A 25,159-nucleotide genomic window follows, 5' to 3' on the forward strand; every position below is an offset into this window, starting at 1 on the left:
ACGTTCAGAAATATTTTAACAAGTCAAACCAGAGGCTTTCTAAACTATGTACTGCGCATGTGTGAAAGTATACTTATAAGTTAAATACAAGATCATTTAGTATCAAATGAAAAGAGAGAGACAAATACATTTCTTACCAAGCAACTTAATTTAAAAAAATTATAATTTCCGGCCTTTTCTTAAACACGAACCAATCTGTAGATGAATCCAGATTCATTCTGAATTTATTATCCTCTTGTCACTTCCTGTTTTCATTTTGTTTAAAAATCGAAAGTAATTGTGATCTATTCTTGATTATTTTACAATATACAGTCATTATAACCGTTCCAACAAGGGTTTGTACAAATCCTTGGTTCTAGCTAGGTTTATAGAAATGAATTCCAAATATCAATTTAAAAGATTTTACAGGGATAATAATTATGCAGTGAAATAATTGGTACAAGTTTTTTTATGCTGTGATTCCTGGTTTAAAAAAAAAAGAGACCCAACTTTTGTTGATCAGGAATGTCCCCTGAAAATAACTGAAGATAAATTGTGAACTTGATTTCCAGATCCTTATTCTTATCTTCATATTTAAGCACCACATCAGTCAAATCATGCAATAACTGCCTTGCATGCCTAAGTCCTTCAAAGATGTATAGCTAGTAATATACATCCTTGGTCCCTTCCTGTTACCAGTCAGGGATATAACTCTATAGGGTTATTACAGAAAAATAACATACATTTGTTATTGTGGACTAAAAAGGTCAAAGAACTGTGATAACATATGTATGTTACATGTTTCAAAGGGACAATATACATCATTAGTTTAGTTAAAATGTATACAAGTTCTATTCATATTACTATTGTCTTTATGTATACTTAACTATAGAAAGATATAACAGTTCATAGTTTGCCAATTATGCATAGTACACCTATGTTATTACAGAAAAAATATGCCTGTAATAACTAAAGGGTGTTATCACAGCTACTCCAAAGCATTTGCTCAGACATACATCATGCTTAATTACAATGTATTTTAATTTATTGTAAGAAATAATGACCAGAGCATGTAATGAGGTTCTGCGCAAGCTTCCCAGTTATTCCCGAGTGTCTCATATAATAAGTTACATTCCTTTGATAACCAAGCCTTGTTATTACAGCTAAGTTTATCCCTTAAAAGCCTCGTCTCATTGATTTACCATGGTTAATCAAAAATGTATTAATTCAATTCAAAAATTAGTTATCAAGGCTATGCATTTAGTTTCTGCGCAAAGTCTCAAGAGTTCCCTAGAGCCCACTATAGATTAAAATATTTTTTATTTATTTTACAAATAACAAACATATGTTATTACAGATTTAGAAAATTTAAGGAATAAAGAGTAGACAACTCATGAAAGTATCTGTAATAACACATGCAAGTTATTTTCTGTAATAACCCTATAGAGTTATATCCCTGACTGGTTACCCAAAATAAGGTTGAATTTCAACTAACTAAAAAAGCGACTAAAGCACTCAAAATCCTAGCTTAGACCCTGCTACCATTAATACCTTATAAAGAGCCCAGTAAATATTACCAAGATATCAAATCCATTTTGAATAAATTGATTAATTAATTGGTGTTTTAACACCACTTTCAGCACTTATTGTGCTATCTCGTGGTGGTTTGTTTTTATTTGTGGAAGAAGCCGTATTGCCCTGAGAGAACCACAGACCCAGACCTTCAGTAGAATAACTGACTATCATGACTATATATATATCCTGGTCAATTAAGTACAGCGCACCAGACAGATGCAGGATTCAAGCGTTTAACCTCAGTGTGAAATTTTAATAAAGACACTTTAAACAGTTCAGTGGTGCCACCATATTGCTTTTTGGAGATTTGTTGTCATCAAAGGGTTTTTATGTCATCAAATCCTTTAGGCAAATAACAAACACTAGGTTGATTTTTTTTAGATAAAACTTTCATGGAATCTTTGTTGATTATGCTTACTTCAATAGTATGTCCTTGGTTTGCTCTGATTTTCATTTTTCCTGTTTCTCTTTCCCACTCCATATGAAATCTCTGCTTGTCATTTGTTTCTACAACTCTTCTTACATCTTCAAGGTCATAGTCACATAGATTCTTTTGCTTTTTCAGAATATCTTCCACATAAAGAAACCCACCTTAAATAACAACACTTTATAGTGCAGAATTTTATCTTTTCATTCAAAAATCTTTAAACAGAAGTCTGGAATATAGAGATTTACCTTACACTTAACAATGCATATGAATATAAAAATCAAAGCATGTTAGCGTTGGATAAAACATTTGATGTATACAAGGAAATACACATGTGTGAAAGCGTCCCACCGTTTATAACATGTACATGATTAGCTAAAATAGCAATATAATGGGGAATAAAATAAATAAATTTTATTGCCGAAAATGCTCAGGTGAGAGTTCTGCAATTTTGTTTTTGAATAGGCACAAAACAGTCACATTATATATCAACAGGTGAAGTATCATGAGAATAAAATAAAACTTACAGAAGCATCACATGGGACGTCCACAAAAAGTCAACTTCGAAAAATGAGCAATTAATATACGTCAGAGGCATCTATTTCTTATAAAATGAATAGTAAGCATGGACTATTCATGCTATTGTCAAATTGTTCTAAAAATGTGGAGAAATAAAACAAAACATCAGTTATTCCATATTTACAGATGAGTTATGATTACAAATGAGACAACTGCCCACCATTGTAAGACCTTGAGCAATGAGTAAAACCCATCTATCTTCCTTCATTGAGTAACAGCTATCAGCCATACATCATCTAAGGCAGTTTTTGGATGTTTTTTGTCAAGGATAATTTCTTATGATTAAAATGTTTTATTCATATAAAAAAGAAGATGTGGTATGGTTGCCAATGAGACAACTCTCCACAAGAGACCAAATGACACAGATATTAACAGCTATAGGTCACCGTACAGACTTCAACAATGAGCAAAGCCCACACCGCATAGTCAGCTATAAAAGGCCCGGAATTCACAAATGTAAAACAATGCAAACGAGAAAACCAACGGCCTAATTAATGTACAAAAAAGAGAACGAAAAAAATCAAATATGTAACACAGCAACAAACGACAACCACTGAAAAACAGGCTCCTGACTTGGGACAGGCACATTCATACAGAATGTGGCGAGGTTAAACATGTTAGCAGGATCCCAACCCTCCCCTAACCTGGGACAGTGGTGTAACAGTACAACATAAGAACGAACTATAAAAATCAGTTGAAAAAGGTTTAACTCATCAGATGGATACAAATAGAAATGCATCTAACAAAAACACAGAGTGGATTGACCGGGTACTTGTACATCCCAACAACAAAAGGACAATAAGTACAGATCTGAGATTACTCCCAGTTATTGACAGCTAGTTCAAAGCCAATAACAACTAATAAAATAAATGGGGAATGTGTCCATGGGACACAGATGATGCCTCTGCTTGCATATAACGTTATAAAGGGACCTAACTCAAGAACTGTAAAAGTGACGATACCCAAATTTGTACTTGATCTGAGTTTTGTGGTGATAAGCATTTTTTTTTAAGCTTCATAATATTTAGTTGAAGCAAACTTAAGTTAGAGAACGGAAATGTAAAATTCAGCAATTTTTTTCATTTGTAAAGGGGCATAACTCTAGAATGGTAAAAGTGACAACACCAAAATTCAACTTGATCTGTGATTTGTGGTGATAAGCATTGTGTATAAGTTTCATAACATTTGAATGAGGCAAACTAAAGTTAGAGAACGGAAACTAAAAATTCAGCAATTTTTCCATTTGTAAAGGGGCATAACTCTAGAACGGTAAAAGTGACAACACCAAAATTCAAACTTGATCGCTACAGCGGGAGCATAAAAAAATCATGCATCTAAGACTAAATTATCAATCAGTACACATCCAACATCCAATGGTTTTAATGTAAAGATGTCATAAACAGTCAGAGAAAAACATGACCTTGTGCAATGCCAAGATACAGGAATCAAGAATTGTAGATCCATGAAAGTGCATATGTATACAACAATAATATTAAGTTTGCTTTTAATTTACTGATAACAAAATCAAAATTAATACCAATAAAAACAATATTCAAAGATCTATTTACAGTTCGGAATTGGTAACCTTTTAGAATAAGTTTATTTAAAGGATCAATAAGTTTACCAGGATCGTTTCTAAATTTCCAGGCACAGTATACAACATCTCCGTAAAAATGAGGATGTGCTATATAGCTATGATTCCGTTCGAAATAAGTTTTCTACAGGTACAACCAAACTTCAAAACCAAATCTTTATATCTATGTTAAACATGTACACAACTTTTTTTCTGAAGGAAATCCACATGGTTTGATACAGACATGTGAATTCAATTGAAATGTTTCACATTTTTTATGTCAGGGTCTTTTATAGATGACTATATGTTATGGATTTTTCTCATTGTTAAATGTCGTAGCATTGCCTTAGCTTACATCCACTACATTTGAACTTTGGTGGATAGTTGTCTCATTGGCAATCATACATGTACCACATCTCCTTATTTTTATATTTATAAGTTAACTGCTAATTTGTTCATTTCTACCATCTGAAAACAAATCAAAACATAAACCTACCTGGCATCATTTTATATCCTAGTTTCTCAGCACCATGTCTCAGTATGTATGATAATGCTTTTGAAAGCTGGAAGTCTGATTTTTCTCCCTATAACAATTGTGTAAAAAATATTAATATATTCAAAGTAAAACTAAAACATTGTTTCAGTTTTCCTTCAAACTGCAGATTTATTGTTTCTTACATATGGACAAAAATAATCTATCAACTGTTGACACAGAGACATGTCTCGCTTGTTGTCAGAAAATTCAAGAAAAAAATCTGATGGACAGCAACATTGCTAATTAATTCAAAGTTTAAGGACCGTGACATAGATGGCAGCCATAAAAAAATCAAAATGGAAGCAGAACTGTATTACTGAAGTATCATCTTACCGAAATACAGGCTTGTATAGTCCGCAGTTTTATTCTCAATTTGACCTGCCAGACAGGGGTTGGACTATAGAGTATGATAAGCAAGAAATAAGAGAAAAAACTAGATTTCGCAAATTTTCTTTACATTCCGCCATGTTTGTTATTGAAATTGTAGAGGGCGCTCTTATCATTTTCAAAACTAATAATTTTACCTTATCCATTTTAATATGTAATTTTTATTCAATATCAAATATAAACTGATAAATTTCAAAATTAAATGCTTGACTACAAATTTCTCGTTTCTTTTCACTGCATTGCTTAAAATAAACTAGAATCGGCTTGCATTTAAAGGAACGAAAAAAGTGTAGAAGTCAGCCGGGAACCTACTTATGCTTATAACAAGGTATAAACTACAAATCGTAATCGGTTATTAGTTTAGTTTTGGTGTTTGACACCGACACATGTGTTTTGTTTTAGCTTAAGATCCTTCAAACATTATTGTGATAGATATATATGTAAAACATTACTTTACTTAAGGATGTAACTGTTTTACTTTCAAAGTCGAACTGATCATGCTGATAGTAAAGCAACTTTATGGAAAATATCATTGATCTATCACAAGTAGTTCATATCAAACTGACGTATGCAGAAAACTTAACAAATATTGATGCCGGAGTTGCTACTGGAAAAGTAACATCTATGTCCCGCCTTCTCCGACAAAAGAACAACAAATTGTTCTTACACAACATTACTCCAGTACTGAAAAAACAAATTAAATCTTTAGATAGATCACCTCTTCAGGTATAAGAAATTTAACATAGTTTTGATGCATGATTTTTTTATAAGCTGTTATTGGCTTTGAACTAGCTTTCTGTAACTGCAAGTACTCTGAGATCTGTGTCTTTCGCATCTATATGATTTTTATAGTTTTTTCTTATGTTGTACTGTTACACTACTGTCCCAGGTTAGGGGAAGCCTTTAGCCAACAAACATGTTTAACCCTGCCACATTCAATACGTGCCTGTCCCAAGTCAGGAGCCTGTAATTCAGTGGTTGTCATTTGCTGTTGTATAACACATTTGTTTTTTGTTTATTGTTTTGTACATAAATCAGGCTGCTAGTTTTCTTGTTTGAATTGTTGAACATTTGTCATTTTCGGTCTTTTATAGGTTTATGCGATATGGGTTCGGCTCATTGTTGAAGGCCGTACAGTTACCTATAGTTGTTAATTATTACTTCTACTATTTCTTCTATTTCATATAGTTTCAGGTGGAGAGTTGTCTCATTGGCAATCATACCACATCTTCTTTTTTTTAATATACATGATATAGTGTAAAATGTTTACAAATAAATGTGGATAGTGTCCACATCTGTCCACAGATGATGCCCCTGCTTGCATATATATCATATAGTCATAAAGGGACATAACTGAAGAACGGTAAAAGTGACGCTACCCAAATTTGAACTTGATCTGAGTTTTGTGGAAATAAGCATTGTGTGTAAGTCTCATAACATTTGATTGAGGCTAACTTAAGAAGAGAACAGAAACTTAAAATTCAACAAAATTTGTCAACACGCATAACTCTAGAACTGTTGTGTATAAGTTTTATAACATTTGGTAGAGACAAACTAAAGTAAGGGAACGGAAATGAAAAATTCGGCAATTTTTATGTTTATAAAGGGACACAACTCAAGAATGGTACAAGTGTTGCCACCAAATTTCGTAATTAATTTGTATTATGTAGTAATAAGCATTGTGTATAAGTTTCATATCATTTGGTTGAGGCACTAAAGTTAGAAAACGGAAACAAAAAATTTGTACTTGATCTTAGTTTTGTGGTAATGAATATTGTGTATAGGTTTCATAATGTTTGGTTGAGGCAAACTTAAGTTACAGAATGGAAACTAAAAATTTTGCAATCTTTCGAGTTATAAAGGGGCATAACTCAATAATGGTTAACGTGACACTACCCAAATTCAACTTGATCTGTGTTTTATCAGTGGAAGTCAAAATTAAACATTGCATTGTATAAAGCATTTAATGTAGTTGATTCAATTATAATCATGAACAAAGGAAGATAACTCTAATTTTAATAAAAATTACTTGAAATTTAGAAGAAAATAAAAATTTTGCAATTTTTCCATTTATAAAGAGGCATAACTCTGAAACGGTTAAAGTGACGCCACCAAAATTCAAAGTGGATCTGTGTTTTGTGGTAATAAGCATTGTGCATAAGTTTCATAACATTTGATTGGGGCAAACTAAAGTTAAAGAACAGAAACGAAAAATTCAGCAATTTTTCCATTTGTAAAGGGGCATAACTCTAGAACGGTAAAAGTGACGCCACCAAAATTCAAACTTGACCTTTGTTTTGTGGAAATAATATATAAGCATTGTGTATAAGTTTCATAACATTTGGTTCAGGCCAACTAAAATTAGAGAACGGAAACAAAAAATTTGGCAATTTTTCCATTTGTAAAGGGGCATAACTCTAGAATGGTAAAAGTGACACCACCAAAATTCAAACTTATCTGTGTTTTGTAATCATAAGCATTGTGTATAAGTTTCATAACATTTGGTTGAGACAAACTAAAGTTAGAGAATGGAAACGATAAATTCAGCAATTTTCCATTTTTAAAGGGGCATAACTCTAGAATGGTAAAAGTGACAACACCAAAATTCAAACTTGATCTGTGTTTTGTGGTAATAAGCATTGTGTATAAGTTTCATAACATTTGGTTGAGGCAAACTAAAGTTAGAGAACGGAAACCAGTTTTGGGACGTACGTACATATGTACGTACCTACAGACAGACAAGGGTAAAACTTAATGCCCCCTCCGCTACAGCAGGGGCATAAAAACAATAACATTAACTAACTTGTACCTGATTTCTAGGCATTGATGGACCTGGAGAAGCTTGTTTTTGTCTTTGTTTCTTAATCATACCACATAAGTAACCACTTTTGTTTTTGACGTTGGTTCTCTCTGATCCCGCAAAAGTTTTAATGACTCCAATGGCTTCATTCACATTACATTCCTTCAGGGCATCTAGAGCTCTGTTGTCTAATTCTTGAGGAGATACTTTTCCTGCAGTAGTAAATAAAATATATGTTTACTTTATTTTTTTATGTAATTACCTACTTCTCATCATCAGATAAATATTTGCTTTCCCCCATCAGTGATCCTGCAACTAATAACTTGAAAACCCATTTATGTTATCTAACACAATGACATGAAATAATGATGTCTGTTAATATCATTATTAATATACAACTTTGTCATGTAGATGTACTCTATTCTCAGAATTATTTTTTTTTTTGATAATTCCTGTGTGTTGTTGATATTTGTCAATCACTGTTATTGGTAATAACCTTACAGGCACTTTCATGGAAAACCCTTATAACACATATACCACTGTTGACTTACTACAATAACAATACATACATGTAAGAGCTTTTTTATTCTAAGAAGCCAACATAAGCATTGATTAATGGGAAAACCTTTAGATGAAAACATTCTATTTTCTATGTTTCAAAATAATAACATTCATTAACATAAAGAGGTCAACATAAATTGTGAAAAAAAGAAATGTGGTCTTTTACAGTACCATTTTCCAAATATAAATATTTTTAGATTATGAAATATTAACATGATTTATACCTTCAACTTGTCCGACAGGAAATTAATACATATGGACACAAACCTGATTCAAACAGACCACAAAGCTCTCTTGCCACTTTAGGATTTAATCCATAATCAACTAATTTTCTATACTCTATTGCAGCCATGACTGTGTTAATCTAAAGCACAAATGCAATATGCAGGATAATGTGCAACCTAGAAGAAAGCAGAAATATCATATTTAACATCATAAAACAATAAAGCTCAAAACCAACTGAATAAATAATGATTTCAGTTCTTTGACATGTTGGATGTCTTTTATTCAATATCTGGAAATTTTTAATTGGATGTCTTTTATTCAATATCTGGAAATTTTTACTAACTGGAGTTTTAAGATTTTACTTTCAACATTTCAATTAAAAGTTTCTGATAGTAAATCTTAGTTCTGTGGTTCTCTCCAGGCACCCTAGCTTACTCAACCAATAAAAACTGGCCACCATGAAATAGCCAATAGTGCTTGAAGTGGGGTTAAACACCAAAAATCAACCAATCAATCAATAGTAAAACTAAGTAAATTTTCAGCAGCCTTTTCAAAGGAGAATATCCATTTACCACTCCAAAAGTTTTCAATCCAGAGATTTCAAAGTAACTAGCTGCAGTCATCCAGTGAAGATTATTTGCTAAACTAAATCTGTGTCATTTGGACTCTATTTGATAGTTGTCTCATTGACAATCATGCATACCACATCTTCTAATTTAATATAATACACATTTGGATAATTTTACAGATTTTCCAGATGCTGGGCAGATGCACGGTGAAACTTTGTAAATCCTGTTAATTGTTTAATCAAAATTTTACATTTTTCAACCATGAATTCTAATATGACGTTCTTCAAACACTTTGAGCATGTCGAGTACACGCAACTAAAATATGAATATATTGATATTTCAGCTGATAGTCAACGTCATGGATTGTTTGGGCTGTTCTAATCTTACTCCCATGTCAATTGCTTTTTATAAATGAGTTACTCTAGGTCAAACGGTGTAATTGACGTCACTGAATGATGACTTAATAATATAGACATTCTACTGGAAAATGCACGAATGTGAAACTGAAAGTCGTCAAAACATGAAAACATAAACAAACGATGATAAGAATTTGTTGAAAGCCTGTTTTCTTAAATAAAAGTAAGAAAATCAATTAACCTCATCCACACCTACATGACCTAGCTGTCTTAGTATGTTTAATATTGTAAATTAGTTTAAGCATGTCACTAATTCAGTTTTTTTCGTCTTTTATGTAATATTAAAAAAGATAGTGTTCAATTACAAGAACAGCAAAAACATTTCCTTCCACCTAGAGCACTTTGATCCAAAAGAATTGCTGTCTTTGTCCTATTAGAATAGAAATAATTCATGGGGGCTTGAAATTTGTTGTTCAACCTGTTAGTCAAATGGGTTTTGTTAAAATATACTTTTTCACTTTTTTGGTCTTTTGGAAAATGTTGTTTGTGCTGTATTTAGACCTCGGTTTTTTATCCAACGCAATCATAGGTTTGAACGTTGTTTTCAATTTAGACTTGTTTATATTTTTTCGTTTGGGCTTGTATTATATTTGCCTTCGGATTTATATGATACTTTCATCCTATTTTGACTCCTCAAAATTCAAGAGTCTATCCCAAATTGAGGTAAATTGTATGGCTTTCCAAATACCGTTTCGATTCCTAACATCACTGAAGAGTCATTAATTGTCGAAATCTGGATATGGTGTACAAAAACCTTTGCACCTTTTGTTTGCGGTATACATCTTTTCCCCAAGTTTATTGTTTTCTGTTTAGTATTAAATTTATAATTAAGATCAATTTATTACATTGGTGATCCGTTTATTTGGCAATCGCCAATGGCAGTCAGCAGGGTTTAAGAACATTTGTTGTTCGACCTGTAAGTCAAATGCGTTTTGATAAAATATACTTTTTCACTTTTTTGGTCTTTTGGAAAATGTTGTTTGTGCTGTATTTAGACCCCTCTAACAAGAAATTTGTTTTGCATGCACACGTATAAAAAATGCGGTTTTTATCCAATGCAATCATAGGTTTGAACGTTGTTTTCAATTTAGACTTGTTTATATTTTTTCGTTTGGGCTTGTATTATATTTGCCTTCAGGTTTATATGATCTGTTCATCCTATTTTGACTCCTCAAAATTCAAGAGTCTATCCCAAATTGAGGTAAATTGTATGGCTTTCCAAATACCATTTCGATTCCTAACATCACTGAAGAGACATTTAATTGTCGAAATCCGGATATGGTGTACAAAAACCTTTGCACCTTTTGTTTGCAGTATACCATCTTTTCCGCAAGTTTATTGTTTTCTGTTAATATTAAATTTATAATTAAGATCCATTTATTACATCGTTGATCCGTTTATTTGGCAATCGCAAATGGCAGTCAGCAGGGTTTAAGAAGTATTTAGACCCCTCTAACAAGAAATTTGTTTTGCATGCACACGTATAAAAATTGCTGTTTTTATCCCACGCAATCATAGGTTTGAACGTTGTTTTCAATTTAGACTTGTTTATATATATATATATATATATTTTCCAAAAGACCGCAAACATGAGGTGCAAAAATTTGTACACCATATCCGGATTTCGACAATTAATGTCTCTTCAGTGATGTTAGGGATCGAAACTGTATTTGGAAAGCCATACAATATACCTCAATTTGGGATAGACTCTTGAATTTTGAGGAGTCAAAATAGGATGAACGGATCATATAAACCCAAAGGTAAATATAATACAAGCCCAAACGAAAAAATATAAACAAGTCTAAATTGAAAACAACGTTCAAACCTTATAATGATTGCGTTGGATAAAAACTGCAATTTTTATATGTGTGCATGTAAAACAAATTTCTTGGTAGAAGGTCTAAATACAGCAAAAACAACATTTTCCAAAAAACCAAAAAAGTGAAAAGTATATTTTAACAAATCACATTTGACTAACAGGTCGAACAACAAATGTTCTTAAACCCTGATGACTGGCATTGACGATTGCCAAATAAATTGATCATGAGATGTAACATGGATCTTAATTATTAATTTAATACCAAACAGAAAACAATAAACTTGCGGAGAAGATGGTATACTGCAAACATGAGGTGCAAAAATTTGTACACCTTATCCGGATTTCGACAATTAATGTCTCTTCAGTGATGTTAGGGATCGAAACGGTATTTGGAAGGCCATATAATTTACCTCAATTTTGGATAGACTCTTGAATTTTAAAGAGTCGAAATAGGATGAACGGATCATATAAACCCAAAGGAAAATATAATACAAGCCCAAACGAAAAAATATAAACAAGTCTAAATTGAAAACAACGTTCAAACCTATGATTGCGTTGGATAAAAACCGCAATTATTATACGTGTGCATGTAAAACAAATTTCTTGGTAGAGGGGTCTAAATACAGCACAAACAACATTTTCCAAGTGCGATTTGTTAAAATATTCTTTTCACTTTTTTGGTCTTTTGGAAAATGTTGTTTGTGCTGTATTTAGACCCCTCTACCAAAAAAATTTGTTTTACATGCACATGTATAAAAATTGCGGTTTTTATCCAAGCAATCATAGGTTTGAACGTTGGGTTGGATATGCAAAACGAATTTCTCGGTAGAGGGGTCTAAATACACATGATACAGCACAAACAACATTTTCAAAAAGACCAAAAAAGTGAAAAAGTATATTTAAACAAAACGCATTTGACTAACAGATCGAACAACAGATGTTCTTAAACCCTGCTGACTGCCATTGGCGATTGCCAAATAAACGGATCACAAGATGTAACAAAAGAAATCTTTATTATCAATTTAATACCAAAAAGAAAACAATAAAGTTGCGGAAAAGATGGTATACCGCAAATATGAGGTGCAAAGGTTTTTGTACACCATATCCGGATTTCGACAATTAATGTCTCTTCAGTGATGTTAGGAATCGAAACGGTATTTGGAAGGCCATATAATTTACCTCAATTTAGGATAGACTCTTGAATTTTGAAGATCTATTTGTACATTACTTTGTGTACAGATTTGGATAGATTGTGGCAGATTTGGATGATGTTGAAACATAACCAATCTACAGAAGGATTATGTCATGGTTGGGTTCCCAATTTTTAATGACTTTGCTTTAGGCATATATATATATATATATAAACAAGTCTAAATTGAAAACAACGTTCAAACCTATGATTGAGTTGGATAAAAACCGCAATTTTTATACGTGTGCATGCAAAACAAATTTCTTGTTAGAGGGGTCTAAATACAGCACAAACAACATTTTCCAAAAAGTGAAAAAGTATATTTAAACAAAACGCATTTGACTAACAGGTCGAACAACAAATGTTCTTAAACCCTGCCGACTGCCATTGGCGATTGCCAAATAAACGGATCAATGATGTAATAAATGGATCTTAATTATAAATTTAATACTAAACAGAAAACAATAAACTTGCGGAAAAGATGGTATACCACAAACAAAAGGTGCAAAGGTTTTTGTACACCATATCCGGATTTCGACAATTAATGTCTCTTCAGTGATGTTAGGAATCGAAACGGTATTTGGAAAGCCATACAATTTACCTCAATTTAGGATAGACTCTTGAATTTTGAGGAGTCAAAATAGGATGAACAGATCATATAAACCCGAAGGCAAATATAATACAAGCCCAAACGAAAAAATATAAATAAGTCTAAATTGAAAACAACATTCAAACCTATGATTGCGTTGGATAAAAACCGCAATTTTTATACGTGTGCATGCAAAACAAATTTCTTGTTAGAGGGGTCTAAATACAGCACAAACAACATTTTCCAAAAGTCCCAAAAAGTGAAAAAGTATATTTTAACAAAACGCATTTGACTAACAGGTCGAACAGCAAATGTTCTTAAACCCTGCTGACTGCCATTGGCGATTGCCAAAATATATATCTACTGGCCTTTTGGCTAATTTAAGTAATTAGAAGAAATCATGCAGTAGATTTCACCTTCATAACAAATACATGAAATAAAGAGATGTCACTGAGAAGGCCTTATTTTAGTTCTTTAAAGAACAAATGATAGATGTACTTAAAAGGCCTTATCATTAGGTAACACAAGTTTATCACTTCATAATTCTTATATGATTTGCATATCTACAAATATTTGAATTGGATTGGTCCGTTAGCATTTTTTCCCTTGGTTTACACTTCGATAAACCATGTTGCCGAAACTATTTTCGTAACCTTCATTGTGATCTATTCATGCACGATACAGATGCATGGATCAAGGGGGTCAAGCAAATTGAGATTGAAAAAAAAACAAATACATAACTGTTATTTCTATTCTAATGAATAATAAAAAGACATTAATTAATGTATTTAAGCTTGGAAAATGTATCAATTTACAATAAAATAATTTTCCGCGAAAAATCATGAATATAAGCTTGGCGCATTATCTTCAGGGGAAAACTTGATGTCATACGAATGAAAACTCTCAAGATGAATATTATTCCGTTTCTTGTACGCTTCAAATTAAAATAATATCTCATTAAAATGAAGTATTTGAGGTAGGTGTTATTTCATTTTAGATTCTTTTGCATTAAACATGTTAAACGAACATTAATGGATTTCAGAAAGTCAATATGGCGGCTTACTCCTTCAGTCAGGGGTACTTATATAACTTGTACAAATAATTTTTATTTACTTGAAGAAGTAAATATTAATATACATGTACTTATATAAGTAAACTTGTAGGATACTTATACAAGTGTATTTTATTTACTTGTATAGGTAAAAAAAAATTGGGCTTAGTTATGTCCCTTAGACATTCAGATTTTTTTACTTATACAAGTAAAAAAGTCATCTATCTTCTTTTCCTGAATTCTTAGGACTTCTTTGCTCTAATAGAATTTTTGATTGTCTGTCCTTTGCAGATGTCTTTACTAATCATTTAAGTGTAATTTCATGGACAATGAAAATCTTATTTGTCTGTTATCTTCAGAACACTGCTCATTTACAAGCCCCCCAAGGGGCAATTTTTGAAGGCCTTGCGCAAATACTTAAGATCTTTGCGCAATCAGTTTCTTTGTTGAATTAATGAGATGAAACATTGAACTCTAATAAAAAATTATGAGCTAACCTGAGAAAAATTGTTAAAGGCATGTTTTTACATCTCAAAACTTGAGATTTTTTGTGGGATTGTAAAAAATTTTTACTTATACAAGTAAATTTTTGAGAAAATTAAGGGGAGATTATTCAAACATTATAATTAACTCATATAAGTTTATTTTATTTACTTAAATGCTGACCGGCATGAAGAGGATAGGTGAGGTGAGGTGTACAAGTAGTACCCCTGACTGTCCTTAGTTTGTGCATTTGATGGTAAATAGTAGCCAATGTACCGAAAATGTTAAATAAAAATTGAAATGATTGGGTTAAGGATTATAAGGATTAAACACATTGTTTCTAGAGGTTATTGATGTGTAAACTGGGTCGCTGACTCACAAACTTTACATAAAAGTCCTTTGGACTTTTATTCAGTTTGTGAGTTAATCGCCCCAGTTTACACATCAATAACCTCTACTCTAGAAAAAAATGTGTTTAATCCTATAATAACAGAGCATTATAGGCCCCAAAGTTAAAGCACATTTTGGAGATGTCAGCAAACCATGATTTTGTACATTTTTAAATTAAAAAGCTTTAAGGTGGTACCAAACACCTTGACTAAAATTAATTTGGCTCGTTTAATTTTCATAAAATTTTGACAAAATATTTACTTTGACGAAAATATAAAAATTTCAAAAAACTTGAACTACACACTTTATCAGAAAAAAATTATTGGATATATAGCAGTTTGACAAACACTAATTTTGATCATTGAGAAGCTTAATATTTCCTTAACAATAGAACGTGATTAAAATGTTCAGCTGATTTTTACAGCGTTATATCTCCCTGTAGTGTTATGTACCACCTTAAACATGTTACAGCAGAATGCATTGAGTGTGTAGGTAAAGGTAGAATCTTTGGTTAGCTTGCTTGTTAGCTGAACCGTGAAGTCATTATTATGTTATGTATACTACCCTCCTTCCGGAGTAGTCTAGTCCTACAGACATATAGATTGGTTATTTGTCAGACAAGTCTACTCTGAAAGGAGGGTAGTTTACCTAACCTAATAATGACTGCACGGTTCAGCTAGCAAGCAAGCTAGCCAAAGATATTACCTTTACCTACACACTAAATGCATTCTGCTGTAAATGTAGGAAAACCTTGGTCACAACCTTATAATGATCTTATATGTTCTGTAACCATGGTAACCAAAGAATGCAAAGGTTTATATAAAATCCACAAACATGACAAACACAAATGGAAACTCTGGATCAGAAGTTGAATCCAAATTAAATTAAGCTAAAAAATGTTTTAAATTATGGAAAAAAATGGACAGAGCTGCTGTAAACAATTAACATGTAAAACATAACAATTTAAAGCAGACACAGGATTACCTTATCTTAGAATTACACATTTGTAACCAGAGATCTTATTAGAAAATCAAAAAATTGACTCCCCCAAGGACTCGAACCTGAAACCTCTGTGTTCAATGGTGTTGGAAGTCAATGATCTAACCGACCAAGCTACAGAAGTGCTACACTAGCTCAACACTTATTGCTGGCAAAGTTTCTTCTACTAGGGGAAGCAATCCCCTCAAACTTTGTCAATGTGGCTTATTTGTTCCACCGAACAGAAGTTCCCCTGGAAAATTTGTTAAAAACAATGCCATTATATCTGTTCCTGTTGAAACAAATATTCTGTACACTTTATTCCGTTAGGAACAAATACTGTAATATTGTCCTGTGGATTGTTACCATGGTTACAGAATATTTCTTCCACTTGGAACCTAATTATATTATGAAGGATCTTCTATTGCATTGTAACTGGAGAGTATGATACTACATACAAAATCACTTTGTCTTCACAGCTAGGGCTCAAACCCTAGACCTCTATGTTACACAAGGCAGCGCTCTAACTGACTGAGCTAAAGAAGTACTTCCTTTGCTCAACCGCTTACGGCTGACTAAGTATCTACTATTCAAGGGAAGCAATCCCCTCACACTTTCCCAACCTAAAAAGTCATCATACCATTATGACTCTCATACAACACATACCCTGTCTAGAAATCCTCTCTAACCACCGTGGGTTTTTTAGTTGGGCGCCAATGTAACTAGAGAGCATGATTTTCATTGCAAAATCACATTGTCTCTTCCAGGACTCGAACCCGGGATCTCTGTGTTACTAGGTACAGCTCTAACCGACTGTGCTAAAGAAGTGCTTCCTTAGCTCAACCACTTACGGCTGACTAAGTATCTACTATTCAATTGAGGGCACCAATCCTGTCACCAGTCAAGGGTGTAACTTAAATAAGTTATTAGAGAAAGATAACATACATGTCGTTATTGTGGGCTAAAATATCAAAAAACTATGATAACATATGTATGTTACATGTTACAAAGAGGCAATATACATCCTTTACTTTTTTAAGTTGTATACAAGTTCTATTGGTTTTATTATTGTCTTTATGTATACTAAACTTTAGAAAGATATAACAGTTCATAGTTTGCCAATCATGTATGATAAGTACACCTAATGTTATTACAGAAAATATATGCCTGTAATAACTAATGGGTATTATTACAGCTTCTCTAGTAACATCTCTTCAAAGCGATTTCTCAGACAATATATCACAATGTATTTTAATTTATTGTAAGAAATAATGATCTGAGAGCATGCAATGAGGTTCTGCACAAGATTCCAAGTAATTCCCTTGAGTGTCTCATTTTATAAGTTACATGCCTTGTTATTACAGCTTAGTGTATCCCTTAAAAGCCTTGTCTCATTGATTTACCATGGTCGATCAAAAAAGTATTAATTGAATTGGAAAATTAATTATCAAGGTTATGTATTAAGTTTCTGTGCAAAGTTTCAAGAAATCCCAAGAGCCCACTAAAAATAAAAATATTTTTAATATATATATTAACTAATAACAAACATATGTTACTACAGATTAAGAAAGAAAGAGCAGACAACTCATGAAAGTATCTGTAATAACACATGTATGTTATTTTTCTCTAATAACTTATTTAAGTTACACCCTTGACTGGTCACTGTGAGTGAGCATGACAACTTCTCCCACCTCAAGAGTCATGCAATATACTATTAAACCTTTTCAATAACTCTCGACACCGACTATTGACACCTACAGTTTACAGGAGAAATAGAGGGGTCGTATCAAAGATAAAAATCATTCAGGTATAACATGCATGTAAACATATACGAACACATTCGATTTGAACGGTATTATTTTGAAAAAGGACGGATATTAAGCAAATATATCTATTGTGGATTTTCTGTGTTTTTAACCCTTTCTTTCATATAAAACTTATTATATGTAAGCATTTATTTATAAACCATTTCTCTTTCAATTCTATAAATCGAATAAAAAAAAAAATAATCGGCAATCTATTCACATCCGAATCTATTGCTTCTTCGGTAATATCATTATTAATATTTAGGTGTACGAGTTTTCCATGGAAGACCGAACCGCTTGCCAATAGCCGTTAACTTGTTTTTGGAATGTTATTCTTTTTGACTCTACATTTTATCAACCCAATAGTAATTAAGTTACGGAGAGGACATTGTAACGGGACTTTCTGTCTGTCCGTTACGCGCCCAAAACACACTCGTGGACATCGTAGAGGTTGCGTTTCTCAACAGATCTTCACTATACTTCTGTACATATTGAATATAATTGACTGTTATAAGTTGTCCTTTGTTATTGATACACTTTCTACCTTACCGGGCATAACATTTACGAGAAACACGTCTAGTGTCTTTTCAGAAGCTAGTACTGCATAGCCTGTCGTAGCACTTGCGTTTAAGGGTGTCAGTTTTTACTCATATAACTTTGGTTTTCTATGAAAAAATTGCCCTTTTCTCTTGTCCCCGGATTTGTTTTGGTTTCTTGATTTTCCCTTTTGTTGATCTACGCTTCGGTTTTCTACTCTTATCTAGTTTCACTATGCTTCCCAATTGACTTTTTTATTTCACCTCTGACCAAACATAGGGGGATCTGTTGGATCCAATTATATAAGTAAAACCGCCGCCGAATATGTTATGCGACGGTTCCAAGCCCGGAATATGTTGGTCAATGGTATATTATTTTCTCACAAGAATTTTTATTTTACAATATTATGCTGCGGCATTGGATTTGATCTCTTTTTTTGTCGGGACCGATCAGATCTCGCTGCTTGGTAATGATTACCCGACAGTATTGAAGATCACGCGGTAACTCTTAATCTGTTTTATGTGTTGCATTGTGTGATTTTATGCTTTATTCGTGTCGTGTCCATAACCCGTGTCTGCCTTTTCCCATTATTGTCAAAGCCTGTTATGTGCTTTTTGAATTAAAAACAAAATATAACCAAAATATGAAATAGGACATTCGCTTTATCTAAATGTTCTGTACAACTTGTCACTAAATACAGATTTAAATTGAACATAGTATGAGTGAATTAAAAAAAAAACTGCTAAGTACGAAGGAATCTTGAGGCCAAAAAATAACGGACTAAATTGTATAGAAATGTGCCGCCCATGTCAATAGACATACAACAATTGTCTGTTTAAATACTTACTACTTTTATTTTCTTAGTTTAAAGTAGCTTTAATCTCATCTTCTAAAAATATTACATAGAATATTAAAGATCTCCCTTTCATTCATTCATGGGGGTCTGGATGGGGTCCCTATTCTGTATTCTCTTACTTTTTAAGCCATTTTCTATTTCTATTATTTTGCCCATTGTTTTCTATTCTTTTTTTTTTTTTGGACTATTTTTCTCTATTCTTTATTTTTTTGCCCCATGATTCTGCAGTATTGGTCCATTTATGTCTATTCTGTAAACCCCATCAAGACCCTCATTCATACTCAATTCAAAAATATAATTAAAGAATTTAAATCAGTAAATGGTTTACAACAACAACAAAAATATCGTTGTGGTAAATACATAAAGGCAACAAAAAACCCTTTCAGTTCATGCAGTTACTGGTAACCATTATATACAACCATTTAACTACTTTGAGACGACCACTTACATCTTACCTGTTGTAGTCGTTGTCAACTGTAGGTGTAGACAATTGTTGAAAAGGTCTATTATGACTCTCACAACACATACCCTGGCTGAGATATTATCCAATCAAGATATTAAACAAAAGTCACTAAGGTGCCATCTGGACTACTCAGTGACATATATACATTATTGCCTAATTTTCAATCTTGGCAGTATTTTTTTAGTCTGTTTAGAAATCTGCTTTCATTTTTGACTTACCAGTTTTGGAATTATAACAATAACATTTCTTATCAAATATTATTCAGTGAATGACACGTTTACCACTGTACAGCCGGGCAGCAATTCTCATAATGGCGTCGAAAATGCGACAAAGCTCACGTGCTTATCCATTCAAAAAATGGCAATTTTTAGAAACGGCATTGACGTCACGAAAAGGCTGCGTAAAGACATTTAACCTGTTTCCCATTCTAAACCAAGTATACCCTTTGATGCGGCAGGTTCCAAACTTTCACTACGTTATTATTAAAAGGCTGAAAATACAATATTTCATTGCAAATTTGGTGGTGAAAGATGAAAATACGGGCCGCGGAAGTGACACTTGAAAATAAATAAATGTAAATTGAAATGACACACGAAATAGTAACGTCTATTCCTATAGATGAGATGATAACTATTGATATTTTGTTGAAGAAAAGCCCACTGATAGAAAAACTCGTCAGGTAAACCGGCCCTGTGACGATTCAACAAGTCGAAAAATAGGACGTTTAAAGGGGAATAACTCGATCCCAAAACAACAACAATACGACGTTGATCATAAATGACTGATTGAAAAATGTTTTCCCCTTATTATTGATTTGTAAGCAGTGTTACTGGGCACAAAATAGAAAGTTTAATAAAAATGTGAGTTTCAGTTTATAAAAATATCATTGAAAAGCGGTCATTTGTTAAATATCGTGTCTTCCTGTTAGTGTATCTGATAACCGTAATTGGAAGGAGGTTAGTCCCGTCAGGATATAAACAGTGATCATCATGCCCCTCATCTGTTACAAATTTATGTACTTAATTGAAGTAAATGGTGTTCTCTAGAAGCTGACTTTGAATTTAACACGTCCACCAGTTTTAATGGTGGATACACTCCTGATATTTGTAAGAATGGATTGAAAAAATATTTCATGGAATCATGGTTTTTATTTCAGTTACTCTTCTCATAAAAAATGTCATCCTTGTTTTCTCAAGAAAAGTTCATAGTTGTGATTCTTAATTGAATTAATCAGAGACATATTAAACAACATATCTCAGGTTAAATAATTGTTTCTGAATAAATGTCAATGAAAAAAACATTGTTTTAATATCTATTTATTTGAACTAAAATTGAAACCACAAAAATACATTTTTTGTCCATACTGTTCTAACAATATCCAGAGGATATTTTATTCGGATAATTTAACTAGCAAAAAATAATTTAAAAAAATATATTAATGATCTTCATCTTCCTTTAAAAAAAATCCAGATGAAATAAATTAAAGTTACTTTAGATTGTTTAAAGGATTTTTTTTTCTGAGACAAGTGTCTGTGGTTAAGCAGCAGTACACAGAGTTATACTCCTGGCGTTAACATTTACAATATAACAACCAGCAAAGCCAGAGAGGGGTATTTGCAAACTATTTATAAACAAAACAACTTTAATATAAACAATGTAAACATACTAACATTCAACCCGACAGTATTTAATTCTTAAACTTAACCCACAGCACTAATTATTTAAATTAGGTAAATTATTATAAAGAGAAATCAGGGCCATTTATAACCAGTTCCTTGAAAAAAGTTGGTCTTGCTATTTTGGTTCCTTTCTAATAGGATTTTATAAGTTATTTTAACTGATTGCATGATTGTGACTTTTTAAAATTATACTTTTCAATCTTTTTTCAAAAGAAGTAAACTTTGCAATTTCATTAAATTTTTAAAAGAAAGCTTTTTAACAAACTATAAAGCTACACAAAATTAAAAAAAAAAGAAATATTAGCATCACCCAGGTATCACCTCCACTTACTATTAAATCAGCATAATATAACCAACCTCTAAAAGAGGGTCACTTACAAATGCTTGGTAATCTGAAATTTCATAATTATAAGTTTTATAATTGGCTATGAAATGTTATGTGACCTGTCTTATGCAACCATAAAACAAAAGATAATGTTGAAAACTAAAAAGTAAAAATATAAATAAAGGAAATGAAGCCATAATAACAATCAAATTAAATAAATGAAATTATAAATAAGTAATAATAAAAATAAAAATAAACAGATGTGAATTAATTAGTAAAATAAATTGCTTAGCTGAGCGCAGCTGGATACAACGGCAGATGTCCAACCCTGAAAAGTTGGGGCCAAAATGGACACAATATTCACACTTGATACAGGTCTGAGTTTGGATTGTAATTAATTATTTGACACATTATAGGTTTCTGACACAGAATAACTGTTGTCAAAGAACTTAAAATTGGTTATATGATTTGAATTTATATTCAATTTTTTGCTTTTGTGCAATACACTATGCTGTTGCAAATTGTTGAACCCCCCCCCAAAAAAAAAATTTATTTTTTTTTAGTTTTTTTGCTTTTGTGCAATACACTATGCTGTTGAATATTAACCGCACAAAAAAGTATTTGAAGAAATTTTCTTTTTAATTTCTGAAATCTTAAATGAGAAAAATTGTCCCCCCACAAATTCTTATTGAACCTCCCCACCCCCAATTTTTTTCACCTCCCCCTTTCCCTCATTCCAAAAAAAATTCTTAAATTCTTTCCCTCAAGATATGGTCAGAATCTCAATTCAAATTTCTAATGGAGTTTGTAACCATAATTACCCATTAAATACATCATAAAAGTCTTAAAATATAAAATGACATACATAGTCATGGCTAAAATTAATATTAATTAATAGTAACTGCAAAAAATAAATTGACAGCTAATCACCTCAAGACAATCATCATTTCTTAATACATAATTTACAAGCATTGTAAGGCAGATAATCAACCATACACAACATTTTTCTTTAAATGGGATTGGATTACCTCCCTTACACTGCTTTTAAATTGTCTTAATTGTCCTTTAACCAAAAAAAAATCCTTGTTTTCCCCCTTTTTTGCCCCTAATTCCTAAATGGTTTGAGCCATAACCTCCAAAAGTCAATCCTAACCATCCCTTTGTAGTATGGAAATTTGTGGTATAATTTCAGAGAGATTCATACACTTACACTTAAGTTATTGTCTGGAAACTACAAAAATGCTTATTTGGGCCCCTTTTTTGGCCCCTAATTCTTAAACTGTTGGTACCATAACCCCCAACAAAAATCCCAACCTTCCTTCTGTGGTTATAAAACTTGCGTTAAAATTTCATTGATTTCTATTTACTTATACTAAAGTTATTATCTGGAAACCATCTGTCTTCGTACGATGACAATGTGATACCAATATACGACCACAAAAATTTGGCAGTTCTTGAAAAAAATATAACAACTTGCTACTTGATCACATGGTTGAAAAAAAAATACACAGTTGGGATGATTTTGTCTTGTCCAGTAGCAGCTTAGCCTTGACCTGTTCAAGAAAACATCCAAACTCATACTAAATTTCCCAATTTTTAGAACTTGAAAACATGAAAGTGCAATTAGAAGAATAGAACTAAATATTTAAATATAAGTTATCTAAAATTGAATCCATGCGAATTGTTTTAAATCCCCAAAAAACTCTTTTGTGTTCAAAATGAATCTAAAAAAAATGTATGAGTTGTCTTCCTTAGTGCACCTTTTTACTTAATTTACAGCTCTTTATTTAGGGCAACCAGAGTTACCTCCCATATAATTAATGAAAATTTTAGTGAAATTTAGACACTCCTTTTTGGCAGAATTCACAGAAAATTTCACACTGAAATAAACATTTCAGTGGCCATATTATGAAGCTCTCAACTTCTTATTTATGTTTTAAAGAACCTGAAATTCATAACAAAAGGCAGACAGTTACAGAATATTGTACATTGTATACATGTATCAGACATCTTCAATTTCATATGAACCTGAGTAAATACATACAAATAGAATTAAAGTGAAATGCGAGAAACAGCATATATAGTATTAATTATAAGAATGGTTAACAAGTGTGGACGCAGACCAGTATGGATAGTATCCGGCATTCTGAGAGTATTGCCATCCCCTACCAGTTGAAATTATTTGTTCCCCAAAACAAAATTTGAACTTGATATGTAAATTGTCATGTAAAAACTATAGATACCAAATATCAAATCAGTATAATGGTAGTCTGGCATGACTAAAAAGAAAAGTGCAGAAAATTGATTAATTGTGTGATTTTTCTAGGACTAAGGATCATATAACTCTGCAAAATATCATCAAATCAGAACAAAATTCAAACTTGATCTGAAACTTGTAAAGGTTAAACTATATATGCAGAAAACAGATTACTTATGTGATTTTTCTGAGTCCAAGGGCCATAATTCTGCAAAAACTCATCAGACCGGAACAAAATTAGAACTTGATCTGTAACTTGTCATGGTTATATTATAATATACCAAATATCAAACCAATATCTTCAAGCATGACAAAAAAAGTGTGGAAAGCTGATTTCCTGGACGGATTGATTGACAGACGGACTGATGGACAGGGTGCAAACCTAAAGTCCCCTTCAACTTTGTTGGTAGGGGACTGTAAACATCAATTTAGAATCTACATAAACATTGTAACATTGAAACATTTATATGGAACTTAACATACCAGCTTTAAATGCTGCATATTAAATTATCTGAGCTCATCATTTAGAGGAAAGGTAACAGTAAGAATTAATTGTTATGTCAATGAATTGCTGTAGAAGAGCCCCAAAATGAGTATGCTGGACACCTATACAAATGTTATACATGTACGAATATATCCATTTGTCTGTAAGTATGTAAGACTGTTGGTCAACACTAAATGTAGAAAAGAAGTAACCTTAAAATTGGAGAAAAAGTGAAATTATATCACCAGTCCTATACAAATATGTGCATATTTTATTTTTCTTGAAATTAGCAAAAAAGAAACAAAAAAGTTTATTGAACGACATAGGATTCTGAGAAATAGGGTAATAGGCAGTTAGCGCCCTTCCTAGCAATTTCAATTAAACCAGATGCAGATTAAGGATTATGAAAAGGGAGAAGTGGGACATATAAAAATATGTACTATAATCATCAATTTAGCTTGAAAAGGCGGTGCGGACGGGACTGGTCCCTGTAAATCTCCCCCTTCAAAATTCATACATTTCCAGGCCTGCTCAAGCCCAACTATTGTAGGATTTCTTGCTGTGTTGAAGATACATTGATGGCCTAGCTTGGGTTGTTTTGTACATTTTGGAATGCACATTCCCCATT

At 32.2% G+C, this 25,159-nt stretch overlaps 2 protein-coding genes across 2 annotated transcripts in view; one reads left to right on the forward strand and one right to left on the reverse strand.

Moving 5' to 3' along the window:
• LOC127720281 (uncharacterized) overlaps positions 1–20,071 on the reverse strand; it is a 45,921-nt gene extending 25,850 nt beyond the window's left edge. The window contains exons 1-5 of the mRNA XM_052226792.1: positions 20,005–20,071; positions 8,684–8,817; positions 7,865–8,067; positions 4,630–4,717; positions 1,973–2,145 (exon numbers count right to left, since the gene is read on the reverse strand). Coding sequence (XP_052082752.1) covers positions 1,973–2,145; positions 4,630–4,717; positions 7,865–8,067; positions 8,684–8,768 — 549 coding nt within the window. The 5' untranslated portion in view covers positions 8,769–8,817; positions 20,005–20,071. The remainder of the gene's footprint in view (positions 1–1,972; positions 2,146–4,629; positions 4,718–7,864; positions 8,068–8,683; positions 8,818–20,004) is intronic.
• LOC127720280 (uncharacterized) overlaps positions 1–25,159 on the forward strand; it is a 123,714-nt gene that overhangs the window by 55,403 nt on the left and 43,152 nt on the right. The window lies entirely within an intron of this gene.

The sequence above is a fragment of the Mytilus californianus genome, unplaced genomic scaffold (assembly GCF_021869535.1).
Source record: "Mytilus californianus isolate M0D057914Y unplaced genomic scaffold, xbMytCali1.0.p SCAF_11, whole genome shotgun sequence".
Classification (NCBI taxonomy): domain Eukaryota; kingdom Metazoa; phylum Mollusca; class Bivalvia; order Mytilida; family Mytilidae; genus Mytilus; species Mytilus californianus.